Below are 25,132 nucleotides of genomic sequence, written 5' to 3'. Positions count from 1 at the left end.
CCAATAAAGACTAGATATAATGATTGAGTTTCCCACCTAATTAAATATAGTATATAGTAGTATAGTATAGTAGTATAGTAGTATAGTAGGGAATCTTCTAGCAACAGCAGATGACCTCATTCGTGAGGAAAACCGAGCTACCAGAAACCAACTAAATTGCAGGAAAAAACTACACTCAACTTTTTACTTTCGTTCTACGTAAAGATAGTCTCAATTGATATCTATCATTAGGTGACATGGTTTTTTTTACGCGGATTTTCCAATTAACGCGGTTTTTTTACGAGGTACGTATCTCCCGCGTAAAAAAAACCTGGTTGTAATGGTTGTCAGATTTCTATGAAAAGTGGTAGTTTTGTTCTTTATTGCAAAATATTAGACCCGTATTTTTTATTTTGTCGTTAGGTTAGAGTGCCAATGAATATGGCCATCTCGAATTTTCAAAGGGAACTTGATTAAAAATGTTGATTCCCACGAAAAAATATCAGCTCAATCGGAATTCATTTACTAGCGTCGCACACCCGTCAAAGTTTGAGTTTTTTGAAACCCGAAAAATCACCCAATTGGGAGTAAAAGAAATCGGGGTTTTTCGAAAAAAAATTGTTTGGTGCCGAATGTCTTAGAATTGCATGAAACGTAGAAATTTATTGTTATCTCGAAAACATTTTACAACAAATTATGAATTTTTATAGTGGGAAAAAGGAGGAAAAATAGTTTTTTCCGAACCATCGGTTAACTTTGAAAAAAATATATCTCAAAAACGAAAAAAATAGCATCTCTGGTACAGGTAAACTTCGATATAACGTACATTTCACATTCAAAATTGTACGTTGTATCGAATTGTACGTTGTATCGAATTGTACGTTATATCGAAGCATAATAAAGTACTCACAAACGTAGTCTATAATACATTATTGAGTTGCTGTTTTAGTCAAGTTAATTAATAACTTCAATCAGAATACGAAGCCAGCCTTTCTCATGATGTTTCCCTTCGTACTGTTGATTAAAGCTTGATTCATTTAGAATCTGGAATCACCAAACTAGCTGTATTTCGAGATTGATTGAAGGTACAAAACTTGTTTTAGCATCACAATACAGATAATTCATTGTTCTATCAGAAAAAAAATATTGAAAAAATTTTCCTTCACACTTTGCAAAGGTGTACGTTATATCGAGTGACGTTATATCGAGGGTACGTTATAACGAGGGTACGTTATATCGAAGATTCCCTGTATTGAGATATGTTATGTAAAAAATCCTCAGCTTTCAAGAAAAAAAATATATAGAAAAATATAGCGCCCTCTAGTCCAAAGCCATGAAAACAATAAAAAACGACTACAATCAATAATTACGAAAATAAAATCAATTTTTTTGCAAGTTCAATATTATTTTATGAAAGGCTATTATTAGCTTCAATTAGATATATCGATAATCTAGATATATCTAGATATATCAAGTGAAAAAAATATTTTAGGGACACCCTAAAATGGAAATGAGCACCCTGGTCTAATGTTTTGCAATAAAGAACAAAATTACCACTTTTGATGAAAATCTGAGAATCGCTATATCAGTTTGGCATGGAATGGCTGATAATATACATCGCAATGGCGATTTTGCGTAACATGCATTTGAAACTTTTTAAAAATCGTTATATGTTTCATTTTCATTTTCTTAGAGTGATCCCCCTATATAGAAATCAAAGATGTAGTCCTACTTCAGAATTGTGCCCAGTTGATGGTGAGAGGCAGTAGAAAATTACTATCTACCAGAAATTAAATACGAAAGGCTCTACTCCCAAATCCAACTTTTCTACCAAATTTGACGAAAACACCCCGCAACAGTCGGAAAAACTTCAAACCTTCCGCAACAATCTGCTAAAAATTACACCTTTTAGAACGAGCACTTCCGAGTACACAAATTTTCTTCGCCTACGAGAGCAGAAAAAGAAGGAAAACCACCCTTAAACTCCCTATTTCCCCTACAACAACCTGCCACGGATTGTGATCGCAATCGTCATACGGCCCGACGACCAAGCCCTGGGGGCGAGGTTATAACCAAACACACAGAACCGTATCGCTAATTGTTCCGAAACGATCTTGATTCTCCAAACCCGATATTGAGGATGATTTTTTTTCGAGAGTGCAAACCCAGCATGGAGTAGAACAGCTTGGTATGTTTTGGTGTAGCACGGGGGGACGGATGGAGTGCCAAACCCATGAAGCCGGCGCTGCCACCACTGCCTCCCCGTTATCCGGAAGTGTACTTATGAGAATTATCCGAGCGCAATTTGGCAGACTCGACATCGGGCCGCGAATTTCAATGAAACAAGGTAAGATGTGTAAAACATTAGGTGTTCACTGGGAGAGGATAAATAGAGAACATTCCAAAGTTTATGTTTTCTCACCAAATTACTTCAACAGAGATCCAAATGAACCCAGAAGGGGATCATGAGTGAATGAAGTTGGGGAAATTTCGGTTCATTTTGGAGCGAGTGCATTTGGAGAGCAAACCAAATGTTTCTGCTCAGTTTGAGCATGTTTGATCAGGTTCGACATTGCTTTAATCAATATGTTACTATCGCTGCAAACATAAACAGAGAGCGGCCGTATAGCGAACGCTCCCGTGCTCTCGTGGTGATTCATTGTCAAGCTTTCGCTCTGTGGTTCCCGCGAGGTTCATGTTCCGCAATGATCCAATCAGTCGCAACCGAACCGCGTACGGGGAAAGACGTTATTTTAGCCAGCGAAGGCCAGCAGTGTCGACGAGATACGTCCCACAAACACACACCGGTGAATATAGACGCTCTCCCTTTTCGTGTTCTCGTGATTCGAGCAAACGGTTTTGTTGTGTTGTGTTCTGTTATAGCCGCCATGCCGTGTGATCACATCAGATAGAAGGCCATGAAAGCGTAGTAAAATTAGTTTAGAAGAAAAGAAGGAGAAGAGTGGAGAATAAGCTGGCAGGGCGGTCCGCAGCGCAAGAGGAAGAAAATAGCTGCATAAAACAATCTCGTGTGTGTTAATGTGTTCTCCATCGGGTCGGCTTAACTTCGAAGTGTGTTTTTGTTGCTGGTGTACACTTATTTATAAACGGATATCACCGCCGAGGGGAGCACTGCGACGGAGCTCCGAGAAGAATTGAATTAAAGATTGAGTCGGGTTCGAGCGAAAGCGGTGGAACGAAAAATAAAAGCAACGAAGCATTCTTATAACAATCGCCAGTTTTGTGAGTGTGTGTCAAAGGTTTCTCCGTTGGACTTCAGCACGAACCTCGAGCAACACCCCCGTACGAAACACAGAAACTGCGGACTATGTGGGGCTCTCTAAAGTGGGTTAGTTCCATACATCAGTAGAGAAAAGACGCGCCTGTTGAAACTAAGTTGCAAAAAAAGGTGCAAAACGTTCGGACTGCCTAGCTGGTCGAGGTCTGAGTTATGAAAATTAGTGCTTGTACTATCCAGAAGAGTGAACGGTGAATTGATAGTTCAGTGCACTGTGTGCTGTTAATACAACTAGAACAACTCTCATTGCCGGAGAGTAGAAGAAACGTTGTGAACTTGTGTCGATCGAAGCAAAAATGCACGATTATAAATTCCACAATGGAGTGAAAAGAAATTTGTGTTTAAAGTAGGGGTGATTTGTGATTCAAATTTTGTCCGGTGTGACGTTTGGCAGTGAAAAAATCATCAACCTGGCTCTGGCACGGGGAAGCAGCTCTATATTCATCCTCTGCTTAGCACTCGCGTTTTTGCGGTGCTTCACACCAGCATCCGCAGGTCGCAACAACTTTCTCCGTCACGATGATGCACTACCGAAAGGGTGCTCCTGGACCGGTGCGGTACTGGAAGTTTCGCAGGAGAAAAGATCCGACGAGATGCAGTGCAAAATTAAAACCATAACCAAGACCGAAAGTCTGCTAGCGAATATAAGTAGTTATCAAATTGATAGGATTAAATCGCTGAAGTTAGAATGTAACGACATTATGTTCTTTGAAAGTTCCTTAGAATCGACAACAACGCCCGGAAATTTCCTGGGCAATCTTAACAGCTTGCTGAAGCTGTCGATTGAGTACTGCAAAATTAAATATATTCCTGCGATGGCATTCTCGACGATGAAGATGCTGAAAAGCCTTACTCTAAGCACCCACAATGTGGACTGGTCTGTGATGAATCTGGAATTGCATCCGGACAGCTTTCGGGGCTTAACCGAGCTCAAGGAAATACATCTGGCTGATAACAATATCTGGAGCCTTCCAAACGAAGTATTCTGCCCGCTATACACTCTGAGAGTGCTCAACTTAACCGGAAATAGGCTGGGTGATATATCCCAGCTAGGGCTTTCCGATTGGGGCAAAGGACCGATGGCACCGGGAAAGGCATGCAACACTGGATTGGAGGTTTTGGACCTTTCGGGAAATGACATCTCTCTAATGCCCGATAATGGGTTGTCGGCTTTGCGTTCATTAAATGCCCTTCATTTGGCGGACAATCTGTTGAAGGAGATTGCAGATCGCGCGTTCGTTGGTCTTGGCACGCTAGAGGTTCTCAATCTTTCAAATAACAAATTGACCGCTCTTACGCCCGAGCTGTTCCAATCTTCGCGGAAAATACGACAAATTCATCTGCAGAATAATTCGCTTTCGGTTCTTGCACCTGGCGTTTTCGAGGGACTCGATCGGCTTGAAACGTTGGATCTGTCCCGCAATCAGTTGACATCGACATGGGTTAAGCGTGATACATTTGCCGGTCAAGTGCGTCTGGTGGTGCTGAATCTCGGCTATAACCATCTCTCGAAGGTGGATCCTCACGTGTTCAAGGGATTGTATAGCTTGCAAATACTAAACCTGGAGCACAATTCCATCGAACTGATAGCGGACGGGGCGTTCAGTGATTTGAAAAATTTACATGCGCTTTTTCTCTCCCACAACAGCTTGCGTCAGATTGAGCCGTACCATTTCAGCGAGTTGTACGTCCTCAACCAGCTGATTCTGGAGTCGAATCAAATTGCGTACATACACGAGCGCGCGTTTGAGAATTTGACCCACCTGCACGACCTAAGCCTGAACGATAATCGGCTCGAGGAGATACCGTCCGGGATGAAAAGCCTGAAGTTTTTACAATCACTCGACCTGGGCAAGAACCAAATTGCGGAGATAAATAACTCCTCCTTCGAGGGGCTGGAAGAGTTGATGGGGTTACGGCTGGTGGACAACCAAATAACGGAGATTTCGAGAGACACGTTCTTCGCCCTGTCGACCATCCATGTGCTGAATTTGGCCAGCAATCGGATACGGCACGTGGACCAGTCAGCTTTCAGCTCGAATCCAACGCTGCGGGCGATTCGACTCGACAACAACGAGATGGAGGACGTGGCGGGGGTCTTCACTTCTCTTACCTCGCTAGTGTATTTGAATATCTCCGATAACAACATCGGTTGGTTCGATTATTCACACTACCCGCAGTCGCTGGAATGGCTCGATATACACAAGAACAATATCTCCGAGCTGGGAAATCGATACGACGTGGGAAATTGGTTCCAGCTGAAAATGCTAGACGTTTCCCACAATCGCATAAAGTACATCAATGCCAGCTCGTTCCCGAAAAACATTGAAACGTTGCTGCTGAACAATAATTTGATTGAGGAGATTGCCCCGGAGACTTTTACCTCTAAGGAGAACATTGTGAAAGTGGTGCTTTATGGCAATCACCTGCGCCGGCTGGAAATGTCCTCGCTGGCGCTGACGCTTGTTCCGGACACCAGGACGATGCCAGAGTTCTATATAGGTGATAATTTAATACACTGTGATTGCAGTATGGAATGGTTACAGCGCATCAACGAGCTGAGCTACCTCCGTCAGTATCCTCAGGTGAAGGATTTGGATTCGGTCATGTGCACGATGGAACACGAGAGGGGTGAACTGGTGCGCCCCCTGATGGAAATGAAAGCAAGCGAGTTCTTATGCAAATATGAGAGTCATTGTTTCGCAACATGCCACTGCTGTGATTTCGATGCCTGCGATTGCAAGATGACATGTCCGAATCGGTGCAGCTGCTACCATGATACCGCGTGGGAGTCAAATATTGTTGATTGTGGCAGCATCGGATTGACTTCGGTGCCGGCAAAAATCCCAATGGACGCCACCGACATCTATCTGGATGGTAATAACTTTGGTCTGCTGGAGAGTCACGTTTTCATCGGCAAGAAGAAGCTCAAATCACTCTATTTGAACAATAGCAACATTGGCGGGCTGAATAATAAAACTTTCGGCGGAATTCTGGCACTCGTTGTGCTTCATCTGGAGAACAATGGACTGGAGCAAATTAGCGGAGCCGAGTTCGAGCAACTGCGGGAGCTGAAGGAGCTCTATCTGGACCACAACGCAATCAGCTCCATCGGGAATAAATCGTTCTATTATCAGAAATCGTTGGAAGTGCTTACGATTAGTGACAATAAAATCGATGAATTGAAACCATGGGAACTGATGCCACTGGGGACCGGTACGTTCCGGCTAATTTCGCTGAGTGGCAATAAACTGAGCTGTGCCTGTGAATCGATGAATAAATTGGTGGACTGGGCCGAACGGCAATTTAACGAAACGAATGGACTAAGTGAATTTCAGTGTACGAATAATAAATTGCTAAAGGATGTGCTGAAGGAGTGTGAGAGCCACAAGAGTGCCCCAATTGCGACACCAACCGTGCAGCGAACGATTATCGATAATGATTTTATAGACTATTTACCGCTGTTGATTGCCGTACTGGCCGGACTGGTTCTGACGATTCTAATAGTGACACTGGTTTTTCTCTTCCGGAACGATGTCTGTTTGTGGGCGCATTCACGCTATGGTGTAAGAATCTGTAAGGATCCCCTGAGCGCAATGGAACGGTGCGAGGATAACGAGAAGCTTTATGATGGTTATCTTATCTACAGTGCTGCTGATGCCGATATGGTAACTAGTCAAATTGCCCAAGAGTTGGAACATAATGGTTATGGTCTGTGCCTGCACTATCGTGACATACATTCGGCTGCCTTTTTGGCAGATTCGCTGCAAAGTGCTGCGGATGCGTCCCGTAAGTTAATTCTTTTCATAAGTGTGAAATTTATGCAACTTGAATGGTCGCAGCCAGAGTTCCGAGCCTGCTTGCAGGCTGTGCTAGAATTAATCCGGCCCTCCAGGCGGAGACAGAAACTAATCCTGATCACTTCGGTGCCCCAGTCTATGCTCTCTATGGATCCCATCATGGACATTCTCACCCGAACTTGTACGGTTATTTCGTGGGATGATCGACGATTTTGGGACAAACTTCGCTTTGCCATGCCGGATATTGGCAAAAATTCTCCTGTAAATAAAGCTCCCCATCGGAAGGCAATCAATATCCGGTACACTCCTGCTCCAACAAACCCCACTGCACCGACGGCCACCTGGCCCAAGCGACCGAACTCCGAGGTGTGCGTGCAGTATCCTCCACAGCCGCCCCACTCACCAAACCACAGTACTTACAACACGGAGGATGAACTCTCAACCGCCTCCTCGCCACAGTACGAGGCACCATCGATCCATCATGGTGGCGGTGGCGGAGGAGGCGGCAGTGGCGGTGGCGGTCACGCAATGGCACCCTTCCAGCACCTCCATCACCATCACCAGGCGATGCCGCACCCGTCGGCGCCACAACATCACATTCCACTGCACTCCACGACCCATCATTCGCCGCACCTGCAAACGTTTCCCCACCCTCAGCTCCACCACGGGAACACCGGTGGGGTACCCGTAGGCTTCTACCGCAACAGTAAGTCCAACAACACCAACACCCTGGGCCATGTGTACTCCACCATACCGGAGTCGCAATACAATACGCACCACTCCAATCGCAGCGATAGTAATCGACCGTACTTTGTGTAATATTTACTCTACTTTTAGCTCGTTTTCAAATCTACTTTTTACTCTCTCTCACCCATTCGTACTCGCTTTAAATAGTCTACACTTTACAAAGAAATAGGATGAAAAAAATGTGTATAAAATCGTTGTTTACTATTTGTAGGATAGGGTCAAAGAAAACTGAAATAACAAAAAGACTTATTTGATTAGAAACTCTCCGCCAATAGTCAATATAGCTCGCGCGCGAACATAGAGCTCTTTCCTCATCTGTGCGTTCCGTCATCACCATTGAACCATAAGTGATAAGGCATTTCCATAATCAAACCGTTTGTGGATTCTTTTTAATTGAAAGTGACCGACCGAATGGATGCCCCATTTCGGATGATTGTGGGGAGATGTATGTTGTATGCTCGGCGTGGATCTCTCGCGATGGGGTGAAGCATGCTTCAATTATCGTCGCTCTTTTGGACAAAGGCAAACATTATCTGGCTGGCCAGAGACGGATGGACGGACTGATGAAGTGAACAATCGACCGTCATAACTCAAACGAGGGTTGGGATGGTGTATTACTACTATTTTTTTGGGTTAAAATAGTGAGTTTACACATTGTACAACATGAATTCTGACAGGTTTCGATGGATTGCGTGTTGATTGCAGTTGTTTTTGTTTGGATGGTGGTTTTGATTAGGTTCAATGGAACCCTTGATCGGCATACGTTGGATTGTTTGATCAACAATGATAAAAAAGCAGTATGAAACTCCGTACACTATGCTTAAAATTAATGAGGTGGAGTGACATTTAGTGGACGGCGTTGCGCATGATAAATTAGTGATTGTTTCTTCGAAGCTGTTTATGCTTTTTGTTCGATTGAATCAGAGTCACTCCAGAGCACTATATTAGGTGTCCGGCCAATTTATGACGCCGATCATATTTTACATTCATAAATCATGATTCGTCATTTCGTCATTCATTTGTCATCTTATATTTCACCATTTTTGTTTAACGAACCATGCTGCAAAGATTATTGCATTTTAATGTCTCTGATTTGATATTCGATGCGTCGAACTGAGGAACAGCTGTGAATTCGACGTTTCCCTGTTTTGACATAGGACTATGTCTTTGATTTCTATATAGGGGGGTCACCCTACGAAAAATTTAACGATTTATTAAGAGTTTTCAAACGCATATTACTCAAAATCGTTATTGCGACATATGTTGCGTTATACACCATTAGACAGGAAATTTAACCAGCATTTTCTTTGCTTAAAACATGAACAGTGAGTATATTAAAAAAGTTAACAATTTGACGATTGAAATGGGTATGTTTTCTTTCGATTGCATTAACCACTCGCTTCCTCTCCGACGTAACGAGCAATCTTTTTGCCTAAATTCGGGCGTTAGCTGTGAGTTGATGCGTTTAAGAGGGTATTCTAGTGTAGAGGCACGGATTTCGGACGTTTTTTCATGCTCCGAAAAAAAACAAAGAATAATTTTACTATCCATTATATCATCATTTGTGTATCTATCTTTTAGCAATGAAACAAAAAATTGAAAGGAAAAAAAAATCATAATTGGTATAGTTACAAGCTGATGAAGTGAGGGGGTTGAAAACAAAGTTGTCTCATGGCGTACACGATTTCAGCCCTTCTGGTTATCTGAAACAATAAAATCGAACAGATTCTAAAACAGTAAAGATACCGCTATCGCATGAACCTCAGACAAGTCAAAAATATGTTTCTTGACAAAATGGCGGCCGTTTAAAAAAAAAAATGCTCTTTAGCACGTTTTTGTGCCGATTTCAATTTGTTTAAATAGTGACATTGTAAAATAATAATGTTTTATTGGTTCATGCAATTAAGAGATGTATAACGATTAATTCGCAACAAATTTGGAATGAATCGATTCAGCAGACTAGTTTCGAGAAAAGCGCGTTTGAAGTTCTGAGTCATGGCTGTACTAGATTAGATACAGCAACACTAAAATGGCTATAACTCGGCAAATAATGGGATTTTCGAAAAGTCCTTACTAGGGTATATTATTGAGTTTCTAAACTTCAGAAATATGAATAAAAAAAATCGAGTTTTCTCAAATTTCTTGGGGTTTTTTTCAATGAATTATTCACCATTCACCGATAATAGGCTTTTATCAGTTATTGTGTTGTATGTTACCCAACCAATTGCTCAATTCACGCCTTTATTGTGTAGGTCTTGCTACTAACAATTTATGTAATAGTGGTCCAGGATGTCATAATATCGAACATGTTGTTTGATTATGTGAAAAATGCAATTAATAAACTTAACTGGCTGCTGGTTTCGAAGATCGAAAAGATATACTCACGCATATCAGATTATGATAGGCCGAGTAGTCGCGATATTAATATTATGCTCCCCGTACATTTATGAACAGAATGTTGATTCTACCACGTTACCTCACCCAACCCAATTAAAGGATACAAGTTCATACAGAAAACGGGTTTTTTTTTTGGGTTCCGTTCTGATGTATCAAAAGAGAAAAAAAATACAGATTTTGAACAATGAAAAACTCAATTCAAATGCAATTTAGGGACTCAAAATGAAAGAGGTGTAAGTGACATCATCGACTCTCTCTTTTGGTCATAACACCGCTACAAACACACTCCGAGCTGTATTTGACAATGTGTAATATAGGTCTGAACATCATCTATCGGATTCTATAGCAAACACAAATTGGAACCTTGAGTTATTAACCAAAGAAAAAAATGATGAAGAGTAAACGATCAAGTCACATACATCCTTTTCCTTCTAAGCCCCTCAATTACTATACATATTCATACATATATATTTAGTATAATATTTCAAATTTGATTAGTTCTAAGACCATCTCAGATAGACGTTAAGGTTAGCTTTAGCTTGAACTTGAGCTTCAGTAGCTTCGTAGTTGTTCTCTGTGATCACTACATGAACAGGAACGTTCAAAGTGGGAAAAGGGAAGTTTAGAAACGCGTGACATTCCTCAGGAATAGAATAATCAGACATTTCACGGTCCATCTTACTCCGATGAGCCGTTCGTCCGTTTTACTCTTCCAGTGAAATTATTTCAATAATTCAAATTTTTCAGTCACAAATATTTTTTTTGTGCGGTGTATACGTCACTTTTATGTTAACTTTCATACCTTAAACCACTAAAATTGCATAAGAGGGACTTGGACGATGGGTTTTGGCTATTTATTATGCCATTTGAGATTTAGTCAAGTGTTCAATTTTCCTACAGCGTATTGAGGATATGTTTGAAAAATGATTATCTCCGAAACTATATGACCGATTGCGTTGAAATTTGGCTACAATATTCATAATTCCCCTGTAGAACCGAAAACCCAAAATATCTCAAAACCGCTATGTTGCTCAATAGAAAATTTATTTTTATATACTTCAAAAAATTTTCAACAAAAAATCGGGTTTTCTACCAGGTTTCAAGAGAAATGCGTTTTGAGCGCACTTCTACTGCGATACCTTGTAATCACATCCCTTACATGCTCATGAAAGACACATAGACACAATATTCATACACGTTGCTTTGAGATATTTGCAATTTTAATAATCATACTTAACTTCAGTTTTCGATAATTGGGTACATGACTAAATTAGCATGGATTTTTCCTTATTGTTACTGTTAGTTCTCAAGCCTGTTCATCACTTGGGACATTTGTGCAACCAAATTCGTCTACCCAAAAACGAATAGTATCATACGAAGATTCAGACTCACCCAAAGTTTGATTCATATCTATTTGATATCAGTTGCTGATATGCTTTCTGATGCAAACAATGACATAGCAATTGAATTTATCTATTTTTCACAAATCGCAGAACACGCCCATTTTAATTGCTTGTCAAATCGAAACTATCAGTCAGATCGACTTGAATGTTTGAGGGGTGTCTTCTAAACGATTGTGTTTTCATAATGAAATATTAGGTGCACCACAACATTTTTGCTGATTTCTTAGGATAAAATAATTTTTATTGTAAAAAAATTGTTGCAAATGAATTATCAAAGCCACAACATTTTTCCATCTTTTGGCTTTTTTTTTTGTTTTCATAGAATGTTTTGTTTCAAAACATTTTTGATGTCTTCATTTGTCAGGAACTGCTGATCAGTCAAACTATGTGCCATTGAACGGGACACGTGATTATCAGACGTCACAATATCTGGGAAATATGGCGGGTGGTGTAAAACTTTGCATTTGAGTGTATTAAAGTAGGTTGTAACGGGTTTGGCAACGTGTAGCCGAGCGTTGTTATGCTGTAAAATCACGGCAGTACTTTGCTAGATCGCATATTTTAAATTCGATACCGTTTTCAATTAATGGTCATTCTGATCATCCAATTTTCATCACCCGTCATGGGATGAAGAAACCCATTCCTTTTTGCTGCTGGAGCAGTTATTTACCGTCCCGTTTTGAGAACTACGGCTTTCCTGTCCCAATTCGCCTCATGTCAGCACAATCCAATCTTCTTCTTCTTGGATGGTACTAACGTTCCAGTGGAACTTTTGCCTTCTGTACGTAGCAATACTTGTGTCATTTTTTATTAGTAGTACTTAGTTGAGATATCTATGCCGAATAACACACGCCTTGAATATACTCTGAATTGGCAAGCTCTAGAATACGCATGACCACAGTGCAAGCCGGAAGAATTTTTCTTTGACGAAAAATTCCCCGGCTAGAACGGGAATCGAACCCGAACTCCCGGCATGTTAGTGTGGGATGCTAACCACTCGGCCACGGGAGCACCTGCACAATCCAATGCATATTATGAATTGTTCGATTTCAACTAATCTGTTCAAGCTTTGTGTTGTCTGCGTGAATGTTGGAAAATTACGTCATTATTGATTGCTTTTAAGTGTTTTGTACAATGTGCACTCAGCGAAACAAAAATAGCACCACTTAGTGTTTTTCGTTTTAAAAGCTGTCGGAATGACCACAATTTCTAAGATTCTTTCCAACATGATTAAAGAAGCATTAGGGTTCAATCCACGATAAATTTAGTTTATTTTGTAGGACCGTTTACATTTTAGCCACTGAAAGCTAAAAAAAGAATGCGGAGTAAAAAATCACCATTTTTTTATTGAAATAATCAAATTTTATTTCTCAAATGTCATCAAGTAGGCGTATTTAGTAATGTGTATATGATCCATTGCTCCGAATAACTTCAATCAATCGTGATTTCATGGACAAAATCAGCTTCTCAATGGTATTCTGATCGATTTGCTGCCAACTCTCGAATTCGACATTTGAGCATGTTTATGTTGTCAAATTGCTTGCCATTCTCGTAAACACGGCGCGCGAGTATAGACCAAAGGTTTTCGATGGGGTTCAAATCCAATCAAGAACTTCGATATTTCTATTAGAAAACCACGCTTTTGTCAGTTTTGAGTTTTGAGGTTTGAAATCACCAATCGGTATATAAGCGAGCGCCGTTCGAAAATCCCCTCAGTTATAATTGAACAGCGATTGGAGCATGTTGTCGCTGTTGTGGTGAAGCTAACTTCGTTAATCATGAAAGCGCTGATGAACGGTGTCACCAAGAGCCTGTTTGTGCACCCTAGTCCAGAAGGGAATCCATTAGGAGGAGAAGAGAAGGCGACCAAGATAGTATCAGCATCGAAAAACGGTTCCGCTTGAGGCGTGCTGTGTATCGCTGCTGAAAAATAATCTGTCAGTTCCCCTTGGAATTTACATTCAAGCGGGAGAGTTTATTATAATGTTTTTTTATTCATATAATACTGCATTTCGTTTTGTGATTTTTCAATCAAGGGTAATTAACAGGAAAGCTTCTGAAGATTATTCTTCCCCGTCAGTAGAATATTTTCGTATCCAATATTGGATGCATAAAACCTTGTGCCTCCAACGTAACGCTCTCGTTTTCGAAGTCCCCCAAATATTCATTTATTCATTCATTCAGAATGGATTCAGATTCAACTTCGAACAAATGATCACTAAATCGACGATAGTCCTACGTTACCCTTGCGGTTATACCACAGATATAACCCACTTCCTGTTTTTTTATTAAGTTGTATTCGGTCTTCGGTGGTACCGTACAAACTAATCCTAACCTATACAAAATTTTTAAGTCTACAGATGAAACATTGTCTGGTTATATTGAAATCAAATTTATCACAGATGGCACTGAAAGCTTTGAGACATGAGCATAGAGAACGGTTGTATCCGTAATTAGTCTTGTGCCTAGGAATGGCGATTAGAGCGGAGTGTCGCAGCTGGCGAGGGGGTACAATAAGTGGAATTTCACGTAGTATATCAGGACAGTCAATGTTGTTCGTCAGGACGTCGAATATGAACAGCTGTTGCAGCCTTAGTCGTCGTACCGACAGGAGCTCGAGATTAATCAAGCGGCAACGATCTTGGTAGTCAGGAAGATTTAGTGGATCATTCCAAGGCAGGTTTCGAAGTGCGAAACGTATAAACACCTTCTGGATGCGTTCAATGCGGATTATCTGATACGTGTGGTAAGGTGCCCAAACCGGAACAGCGTATTCTATAATGCTACGCACTAATGCGCAAAAAAGCGATTTCAGTGCATATACATAGGTTAGCTGAGCAGCATTACGGCGAATAAAACCAAGTGCGGAAAAAGCTTTGGCAATATTGATATAAATGTGCTCATGAGAACGAAGTTTAGAGTCCATTATAACTCCCAAGTCGCGAATGGACTGTACGCGTTCCAATGGAGTATTGTTGATCAGATATTGGTGTGAGACTGAAGATCGACTGCGGCTAAAGGTGATCGTTTTGCACTTATTTATGTTCACACTCATTCGAAAAGAGCACGTCATACGAAAAGAGCACGTTGTTCCATTCCTCGGTTCAGGAAATGTACTTCGTAGCGAATTCGAAGCGATTCAATTTATGGCGTTCCATCAAGTTGGGTTTTCCGAGCCTTTTACACCACTTCAAGTTCTCACTACTGGACAAAGCTTGTTGAACGCTACGTGTAATAACCGGAAACTCTAATTCTGCACGGATCTGAGATGCTGTTCTTTTCTGGTTCACTGCAATTCTACGAATTCTCCGTATATCCATCACTGAGAGCTCACTTTCCTTTCTCCGTTTCTCAACGCGGTCACCTTTGTCACCATTTTTCAAGAAATTTCCAACAGCCGTGTGTGCCCGATGAATCTTTTGACCGATTTCTCTATTAGAGAGGACTGCATCGTTGTAGGCTTTGATTTTCACCTTTTCCTCGAACGTAAGATGCTTTGATCTACCCTCATGTCTAAATGACATAGGAACACTTTGATCTCACTACCAAACGAACCCACATTGAGCACAACTTCGACTATTTTGAAAAACCATAACAAACACCTGTCAAATGAGGACCAGGGTGAATTTATTTCAGGGTGGTGCTATTTATATTTCGCACTGATTTTTTGGAAATGTTGGAATTAAATGTACACAGTCCACAGAATAACCATCATAATGTTGGCAAAAGATGATAAACAGGACAAAAGTAAGCTATGATGCGAAATCAGATATTTATACAGGGAATTTTGAAAGAAATCGCCAAAAAACGCAGAGGTGCTATTTTTATTTCGCTCAGTGTATAACGAAGATAAGTGGGATTTTCACGCCCCTTTTCCCCATCCATTTTCAATATGACAACGTATAATCATGCGGTATGAGAACTGTGGTGAACCATTCTTTCGATCCTTCACATCGGATGCAAAATCACACCGCGGCGTTTGACATCCTCCATTCACAACACACTATAAACCTTCCGTCAGGAAAAACTGCTGTGTGAGTCAATCAGCCACAAAAAGTCAATTCGGAAATTATTATGTTCACTCTCAGCTTTCAGTAATGCTGCTGGCTGGAGCGAGATTTTTGATTACTGCTCTGCCCATGTTTGTATAAGAGACATAAGCGACAAAATGAACAAAATCGACTTTTTCGCAATGTAATACGTTTGTTCAACATGCAAGCAAGCATTTTTTGTTCGAAAACATTTGAGCAATTTTGAAAACACGTTTCCGAAAAACCATTGTTTGTCCGCATAACAGACGTAGTTCCATACAGCTTTCATACATCGTTCGAAAATCAACAATTATAAGTATTATGTTCTATAAGCTAAATCTACATTTGTATCACATTCTTTGTAGAGTCCAAACATGCCTGTCACGATAGTGTCTTATTACTTAGTGTTTCCTAATAGATGAATATAAGAAACCTTTGAAACACTGCTTATATAATTACTATTTTCTGTACATTGCACTGTGATGAACAAAGAGAAGCAATTGTGTTTTTTTTTAATGTTGTAACTACCAGAATTTCTGCATTTGTATCTTCAAGTAGATAACGAAGCAATCAGATCAGTAGTAAAATTGAAATAATATTGGTTCTTAGCATTATAACTCCTTATATTAGATATCGAATTATTCCACATACTCAGCATTTACCGTTGGTATAAGTCACTCCACCACATTTATGCGATTGATCGTGAACGAACCTGCTGGTCTTATCATATCCCAGAGTATTTAGGAAAAAAAGTACTATTCTAGACTCGCAACAAATCTAGGGCACCTTCTCCAGACATTTCACTAAATTTCTTCCAAATCTTTTTGATTTTATCCGATAACAACCGAAACTACCGACGGAGACTTTTTGACTATTATCGGAAATGTAAATACTAAAACTACAGACAAAGCAACCTGGTGATTACGTCTAGCTATGCGAACAAATGTTCATTGAAACGATTGATCGTCCGCATAAGAGACGTAAGAGTTTTCCAATTGGGAAAAATATGTTTTAATCCGCCAAATATCCTAGGCTCTCTTTTTGCCGATAATATCCTTCAACTGGACAGATTATTTCGTTGGAAATTTGCATAGTTACGCTTGTAGGCAAAATAAAAAAACAAAAAAAATGCGTTTCTAATGGTGTTGATTACGTCTCCTATGCAAACATGGGCAGTGATGTACATCTTCTAGCATGGAATTTACTTGTTGGTGACATCTAACTGTAGATATGTTTGATTGCGGTCCATAGTTGCTTCGTATTTGTCGGCACACCTTCGTAAACTGCCATTTCGATGTAACCCCATAAATTTACGATAGAGCTTAGGACAAAAAACTGAGGTCTTCTATCTATTCATGCTTTTGCACGACATTATCCTGCTGGAAGATCCATCTCAAGGGCATTTCCTTCTCTGCGTAAGGCAACATTACTCAGGCGTACGGCAAAAAAAAAGGTTTCCGAAGGAGGTCTTGAAATGCTCAAAATTGTTTTTTTTTATAAAAATAAAATGCTGGGATGTTTCCTTCGCAACATCAAATTTTTCTTGTGACATAGTATTGTGTATACAATTTGAATGGGGGATATATTTGAATTGAATTTTATGCATTCCGAAAATTTTCATATGCCGCCACAGAATCTTTGACTCCACCATCATTCAACTATTGTTTGTTTCCTTTGTGAATGTGGGTCGATAGTTGCTCGCCAATCGATAACATGAACACCAAACAAATATCGCGGTCGATATATTCGCATATGAATGGACAACTTTGGAAACATTCGACTTGCAACGCCTTCGGAACCATTCCGCACAGTTATCCATGGTTTACATCCATAAAATTAAGATTACCACCTAAATGGACGACAGCGATGATCAGAATGGGACCGTTCGGCGCGCCGTAATGCCTCAGAATCGGAAACCAGTTTGTCTTTTCCGTCAGGTCAGCCTCATCATCACGTCTTCAGCTAGGAATGCGCTCCGCTCTCATCCTCTCAACTCACCGCCAAAAGTGTATTATCTCTTGCCGGAGACGTCACACCATTCGAGATCAAGATCATTCTTCTCTTCTTCGCCACAACCACAAAGCCTCCGTTCGTCCGTCCATTCGTGTGGCCAGGGAAGAAGCAACACAACAAAACAAGCAAGTCAACCCGTGATGGCTTGTACATCCCCGATGGGTGCCCCTCGCAACCCAACGCAGCTTCTTTTGTTGTGGAACGTCGGTATAAATGGCTGCTTCATTTATTAAAACCGTTTAAGATTTATTTATTTTTACAATTAGTCATTGATTATTTTAAATGGCCTGAGAAGACCGGGCCGGCGGAGGCAGTGGTAGTGTGGGACGGAGAGATGATTACGATGAGCAGCGCGTCGTTGTGGCTGGAGAAAACGAAGAAAAATTATCGAGGCTTTCGTGTTTTTGTTTCTCTCTTTGCTTCCCTCCGCCCTGTAACCGTTACAACACATTCGAGGCGAAGACTGGCGGCAACGGTGATGGTCAATGGTTGGGGACCAAATCTTGGATACTCTGCTCTCGGAACTGTGGGATATCGATAGATGATGCGACTTTCTCCGTGGGTACTGTTAGCTATCATCTGTGTGCTGTGGTACCTTATGAATGTCGCCGCGTGAAGCTGCGAGGTAGAGTTTTCGGTTACAAAGTAGGTCATAGATGGGGGAAGGGCGCGGAGTGTATTCGTATTTTCGAGCGTTATATTTTGGCATCATTTGGAGTTTTTAAATTTTTGCTTGGTTCGCTACACACGAAGTTTATCATATATTTAACACTTTATCCTCTGGATTTAATTATATTATTAGAATATTTGTTCTAAGACAAGCTGCTTTGAACCATTATTCTTGTGGTTTTATTGGTGGGGTCACGATTGAACATACAGTAGCCGACCATTACAAGTAATTTATCCCCAAATCACTTCAGAGCGTTTAACGATTACGGCACGATTTCCTCGGAACGGCAGCGGATTGCTCCCCGCGGAAAATTGCCCCACATGCCCTACTTGACATGTGAGTGTTGACTTGAAGCACTCACCATCATTTTTCAAACCGTAATCTCGTGAACGGCCGGACAACCGGACAATCTGGCGACGGCCCGACGGACCAGCTGATGCTTGTCCGGCGGGCCAGTTTGGTATCATTTTTTTTGCTTCTCCGTCCGATAATTACACCTCCCAGGCTGTTTACTCGGGTGCGACACCCCAAGAGCCTTTCGGGCCATTTCCGTACTGCCAACCGTCAGTAGCTGCTCAGCTGCTGTGCCGGGGCCATTGTGGACCTGATTGATGATTCAGTATTTATTTTATTAATTACTCTGGCACCCCCTGCAGCGCGACGTCACGCACTCACGCATTTGGCCCTTACACACGTGGCTCGCGTTTCACTCGCTCGCTCGCTCCTAAATTGCGCATTTCCGCGAAAAACTACCGTTTTCATTGTCGCCACGTTCCGTATTTACGGACGAAATCGGGGGCAGGGGTATATAACAGCTTCTTTACGCTTACGCCCGCTCTTGGAATAAAGTATTTTTTCGAGACTCGCATTAAAAAGAAATAATCTGAAGGAAGCTATCTCCAACCCGAAAACGGCGATGAGAATCAATTTCAATTAGCCGAGTCAGCCGTTTTATTATTGTTAAGTGTAAAACGCCGATCGCTTTATAGAATTATACTCGCTAATCAATAAAATTCAAATTGTCTTTAGCGATTTGTTTATATTACAGAGACCAGACCCATCGGTCCCCGCGAATGGCAAGTACTGACGGGCCTCTTTTCACGGCTGTCCATCGGGAGAGAGAAAATCATTAGCTTATAGCGATTATCGAACCATTAATCTTCTGCGTTCGTGGACACCACAGACCGGAGTTTTGTTATTTCCGAGAAGTTAAACAGCTACCAAAAAGTCGAAAGGCAAAAAAAACACAACCAGTGGTGCCTCGGTCCCCCGGATAATGGACGTTTATTCTCCCGACAGAACGTTGGGCGTTCGGTGCCGTCACTGTCACGTAAAACCGTAAAATCGTTTTACAGGTACCTGATAACGCGCGCGCCCGGTTTGGGTGCGTGAGTGAATGTATACATCCTGCGATGGAAATAGTCGGCGGAGGATTTAATGGGCTGTGTATTGTTTATTGGGCTGTACGGAAATTTAGTAGCTATTTGGGCTAAATCTAGCGGAGGTCATCGCGTGGCCTGAGCACATTGCGTGCATGAAATGTTTAAAATGGCGTTGAGCGCTATGAGGAGCTGTGATGTTCTAAATTGTGTCACATTCAGGCTTTGTTTCTAACCGTTCTGTCGTGTATCTAGAATACCCTACATGACATGAAAATAATGAATACCCTCAGATATGAAAATAATATTCGAATGCTCGTAAATAATCACAATATTTAGAATGTTCTCTTTATCCGCCGCCAACCGTATTCTGTTATACTTGAATCAAATTACGCAATTTTCATCTGTTAGTCAATCGAAGTTTCGCGAGAAACCAAAAGCATTTTGTTTATAAGCAATTCCAAGCCTCATTCGCCGAATATATTTTTTTTAACTTCATACGTACAGTTGTAACCCAAAATACAAATTTTCATTATCATAGCAAAAAGAAAATTTAATTGAGTTATATGGCACTTCTATAATGATTGCAAAAAAAAACTAGATAAATTATCTTATCCTAGAACTACATGTTCGAATCGTCTTCAAACACCAAAGCTGACAGGTATACTCTTTCCATTTTACATTACAACTGAATTTACCGAAGTTGACATTCTTCAATATCATCCCATTAACAAGCATCGATTCTTTTAGTGTGATAAAGAGTGTACCGTTCGAAATTCGTACACACTAAAATTCTCAAGATTCGAGTTTTTATCCGATTATCACCTAATTTTCAGGTTCTGCACGACCTCAGTTACCGTCGGATTACGGTAACGAAAGGTGTACTCCGCTTTCCTCAAGTACAAACCGCTTGTCACATTTCTGGCGAATTTCGACATCTTCTGTGTCCGGAGATTCTAGGGAACATTCAACTTATCCGTGGCAGTCACATACAGGTTTCCTGCAATCTGGAGGAAGTCCGCCTTCACATTTGTCTCGTCATACATTACGCAGCAGTGTGGTTTCGTTAACTTCTGGTCGTACAACTTCCGGTCACGACTTTTTGCGACCGTATTTTGTTTCTCGTCACGCTTCGGGGACTTCTGAACCTTAAACGGGTTTTGGTGTTCTGCACGAAAGTCTCGCTAACATGCAATTTTTTAGCCACATCTTGAACCGAGGCGTTCGATTTCCGTTTCATGTCCCCAACCACGTGTTTGTGATTGTACTCCCAACTTTTTTCCGATGGCACGATGCGACAGATTCTGATTCTCGAAGTACTCGTGCAAAACTTTTTCGCGCACGCTCTGTTCTTTCGTCGCCATTTTGAAATCTTTTGCGCACCTGATGAGTTCAAGTCACACAGTCAAAACAATACACTTCAAACTATTTTACCCAATAGATCAAAACGGTACACCCTTAATACAGAGTGTTAGGTAGCTTTTTGAGAATTTCTTAGAGAGTGGCAGAGGATCATATTTGATGAAAAGACACCTTAAACATATATGAATCAACAAATTTGAACAAATATGAATCATTACAGAGATTAAGCTTTTGTTTTGTTTTGGTCGGATTATGATACTTTCACTTGAATACTGAGAAAATGTCCGCCTGAGTAGTCCCTAAAATTATCCAGTTAAATATCTCTAGAATTATTCAGTTAATTATCTCATTTGTTTATTTTGGGCTCACTAGCATTTAGCCGTAAAAGAGCCGAATTTTGATCGTGTGCATGTCACATGTTTATCATATCTATAAATAGCACATTACACAGCTGCCATTTTCGGCGTAAGAGTATTCCTTCTATACCATTACATATAGTACATTTACACAGTAGCCATTTAGGCGTAAGAGTATTCCTTCTCTTCTTCCATTATCCAGTTAGACCATCGGACAGTGGAGACAGTTGATATGATCATTGTTGAGTTGTTAGTAGAACAGCAGCCCGATGTTTTTTGCAGAGCAGAGCAGTTGTATGGATGAATCGATCTTATTTCATCAGAGGATCGTTTTCCATCGCTGACGATTATTGTTGCGTGAAAGTTGTTATTCTGTAACAACACAAAGATGGTCAATGAGGGCCCTGAGTTTTGAACTCACGATCGACCGCTTACTTAGTGAACGCGCAAACAATGTAGCTACGAAGGCCTCCAAATATCTATTTAGTTAATGAATTTAACTTATATTTCAAAAATTTTACTTGCGGTTTTTTCACTTGGTTGGGCGGCTTTAAGAAGTTTTCATTTATTTCCTAACAATAACCTAAATATCTATTGTTTTGATTAATAAATTCTTTTAAAACTGCTCTCATGCATCGAACTGATATATTAAAACAAGTTTGGTGAACATCATATTCTTCTAGTTCTAGTTAGAATTCAACAAAACAAAACAAAAAAGAAACGTCAATGGCTGTGAATATTTTGTTTTTATTTCAGTCGCAACTAGAATTGATAATATCGGAATGTTGGGTAGCTTCGATATACGAGTTTATGGAAAAGCGGAGAGGGTCAAGGTCCTAAAGTGTATCTCTAACTAAAGTTCTTTTGGAATTTTACCTAAACTCGGCTAATTTTAAATTAGCTGGAAATATAACCAGCTTTTTGATGTAGAATCACGTGTTTTTGGAACACATTGAGGATCCATAATGAAAACCTTAATATCCGTCACGCCAATAAATTTGTCCAATTGTGAGTGCTTTTTGCGTAGTGTTTTCTTGATAGATCTTCGAGATATTTGCACCAATCGGTTAGGACACTTTCTAACAATCAATATGCAACAAATATCGTAACGTAATATTTCAAAAAATTACGCCGAGACGAAAATATAAATGCGGTCAGGTCTCGGCCACAACCCTTTAACATTATTTGGCAATTTCTAATATTTATTTATTTACACCGTCTTCGACTAGTCGTACAGACTGTAATTTGCTTATACCTATGATAGACATTTTATCCTATTTCTAAAAGCGTTCTTAGTCAAGTTTAAATCATACACATCACAAATAAGATTGAATTGGCGGAGGCAAGAATCGAACGGATTGTTGTAGCCGTAGTTTGTTCTGTGGTATGGTATTGCAAAGAAAGGCGAGTTCCGGAATCGTCTGGGAGGTATGTTGAGCGGGATCTGTGCAAGCAATTCAGGGCAGTCAATAGAACCTCCAAGAATATCGAATATAAGTAACCGCTGGATCGTAATTCGTCTGGCTGATAATGCTTCCAATCCTATGAGCTTGCATCTGTCAGGGTATGGCGGTAGGTTGGTCGCATCATTCCATGGAAGTAGTCTAAGAGCGAAGCGCAAAAACTTTCTTTGCACCCGCTCGATCGACAAGGTGTGGACAGCGTGGTAAGGGGACCAGACTGGCGCAGCGTACTCCAGCGTACAGCGAACTAGTGAACAGTATAGTACTTTCAGTGCATGGATATCTGTGAATTCAGCTGCGTGACGTCGAATAAAGCCCATAACGGAAAATGCTTTCGCGGTCGTAACCGCCACATGCTCACCGAATCTAAGCTTGGAATCAATAGTAACTCCAAGGTCGTTGATGCACGATACACGTTCCAACTCTGTCGATTCCATCCAGTAATGATGCATAACAAGACTATTGCAACCGCCGAAAGAAATAATTTTGCACTTATTGCCGTTGACACGCATTCCGTTGTCTCTACACCACACCAACATAGTGATAATATCTGCCTGGAGTGCATCACAATCTGAGGAAGTCTCGATAGTACGGTAGAATTTTAGGTCGTCAGCGAAAGAGAGTTGAGATGAGGAAAGTAACATGTGCAAGTTATTGATAAATATGAGGAATAGCATCGGTCCTAATACGCTACCCTGCGGTACTCCAGATGTAATATTAAAGACTCGGGATCGAGTTGAGTTGAGCGCCACATATGCGGTTCTGTAACGCAAGTACGAGGAAATCCAATTTGTGATTGAATCTGGAAATCCCATGTGCTTCATTTTCTCGATGAGCATAGTATGCGGAACCGTATCGAACGCTTTCGCGAAGTCAACGTATACTGCGTCAACTTGTCGTCTATCTTCTACTTCGCGAGACAGGGCAGTAACGTAGCACATAAGATTCGTAGTAGTAGAGCGATGCTTCATGAACCCGTGTTGTCCTTCAAAAATAATGGGGGACATCACGTTGTACAAAACTTTGTGCACCAACCTTTCAAATACTTTACTAATACAACACAGTATAGTAACGCCACGATAATTCTCCACTTTTTTGTAGTTGCCAGACTTGTGAATGGGAACGATGTAGGCAGCTTTCCAGGCTTCCGGAAAGGTCATTTCACGAAGTTACTGGTTAAACAAGAGGGTAATTGGTGCCGCTAATTCCCTCGAGCAGTTCTTCAGCAGTAGGGGAGGTATACCATCCGTCCCGCATCCCTTTCTGATGTCCAGGGCATCGATAGTTTCCACAATTTCATTTTCGGTGAACTGGATCACTGGCAGGTCGATGTTGTATGCAGGAATGAGAGCAAAACAACCGCGTCTTGGTACCGGTGACTCTTTGCTAAACACGCTCCCGAAGAACATAGCGAAGAGGTTCGCGGCTTCTGCGATTGTGTTGGCTTGGATACCATTGAAGTTGACGCTACGAGGGATTCGAGTGGATGCTTGCCTTTTTTTCACAAAATCCCAGAAGCACGATGGGTTTTGTTTTACGCTAGTCTGAATCCTGGCAATGTAGTTGCTGTAACTGTCGAACAGCACTGTCTTGTATTGCAGTTCGACATTTCGAAGATAGTTCCGATCGCTTACAGACTTCGAATTGAAGAAGCGGGGACGAGCTTTCCTAAGAATGTTGCGCAGGTTCCGGAGTTCGGGGGTCCACCACGGTTTGCTAGACATTGATCTGAATGAACGTCTTCTGCGAGGCACATTGTCATTAAGCACTGCATAGAGCTTGTCATAGAATGCTGATAACAGTTGTTCTATTGGTCCGGTTTGCTGTAAGAAGTCCCAATTGATAGCGCTCAGAACCGTTTTTAACTGCGCGAAATTGCATAGGTTGAAGTCATAGGAAGGATTATCGTCTAACTCGGTGTGCATAATTAGATCGTCGCTGTCCTCGTCGAGTAGTATAACAAAGGGTGCATGGTGATTGTCCACTGACAACAGAGGCGAGCCGGGTTCGATTACGTCCAACTGCTCTGGAAGGCTCACAAATGCTAGATCAAGAAGCCTGCCGTTCGCGTTCAGGTATTGGTTGACTTGTTGCAGTCCAATAGCAAACATTGTTTCGATGAGTGCCTGTTCATGTTCAAGGTTAACGTTTGTGGGTATAAAACCGTTCACATCATCATCAAATTGCCAACGCAAATTTGGTAGATTAAAGTCACCTAGCGATACAACAATATC

At 41.1% G+C, this 25,132-nt stretch overlaps 1 protein-coding gene across 1 annotated transcript in view; it reads left to right on the top strand.

The window, feature by feature from the left end:
* Positions 1 to 2,711: 2,711 nt before the first annotated feature.
* The window catches only part of LOC129764234 (toll-like receptor Tollo), a 173,054-nt gene continuing 150,633 nt past the window's right edge, over positions 2,712 to 25,132 (top strand). Inside the window, exon 1 of the mRNA XM_055763117.1 lies at positions 2,712 to 7,783. Coding sequence (XP_055619092.1) covers positions 3,871 to 7,783 — 3,913 coding nt within the window. The 5' untranslated portion in view covers positions 2,712 to 3,870. The remainder of the gene's footprint in view (positions 7,784 to 25,132) is intronic.

The sequence above is a fragment of the Toxorhynchites rutilus genome, chromosome 2 (genome assembly GCF_029784135.1).
Source record: "Toxorhynchites rutilus septentrionalis strain SRP chromosome 2, ASM2978413v1, whole genome shotgun sequence".
In the NCBI taxonomy this organism is placed as follows: domain Eukaryota; kingdom Metazoa; phylum Arthropoda; class Insecta; order Diptera; family Culicidae; genus Toxorhynchites; species Toxorhynchites rutilus.
This window is presented reverse-complemented; position numbering and strand designations above follow the sequence as displayed.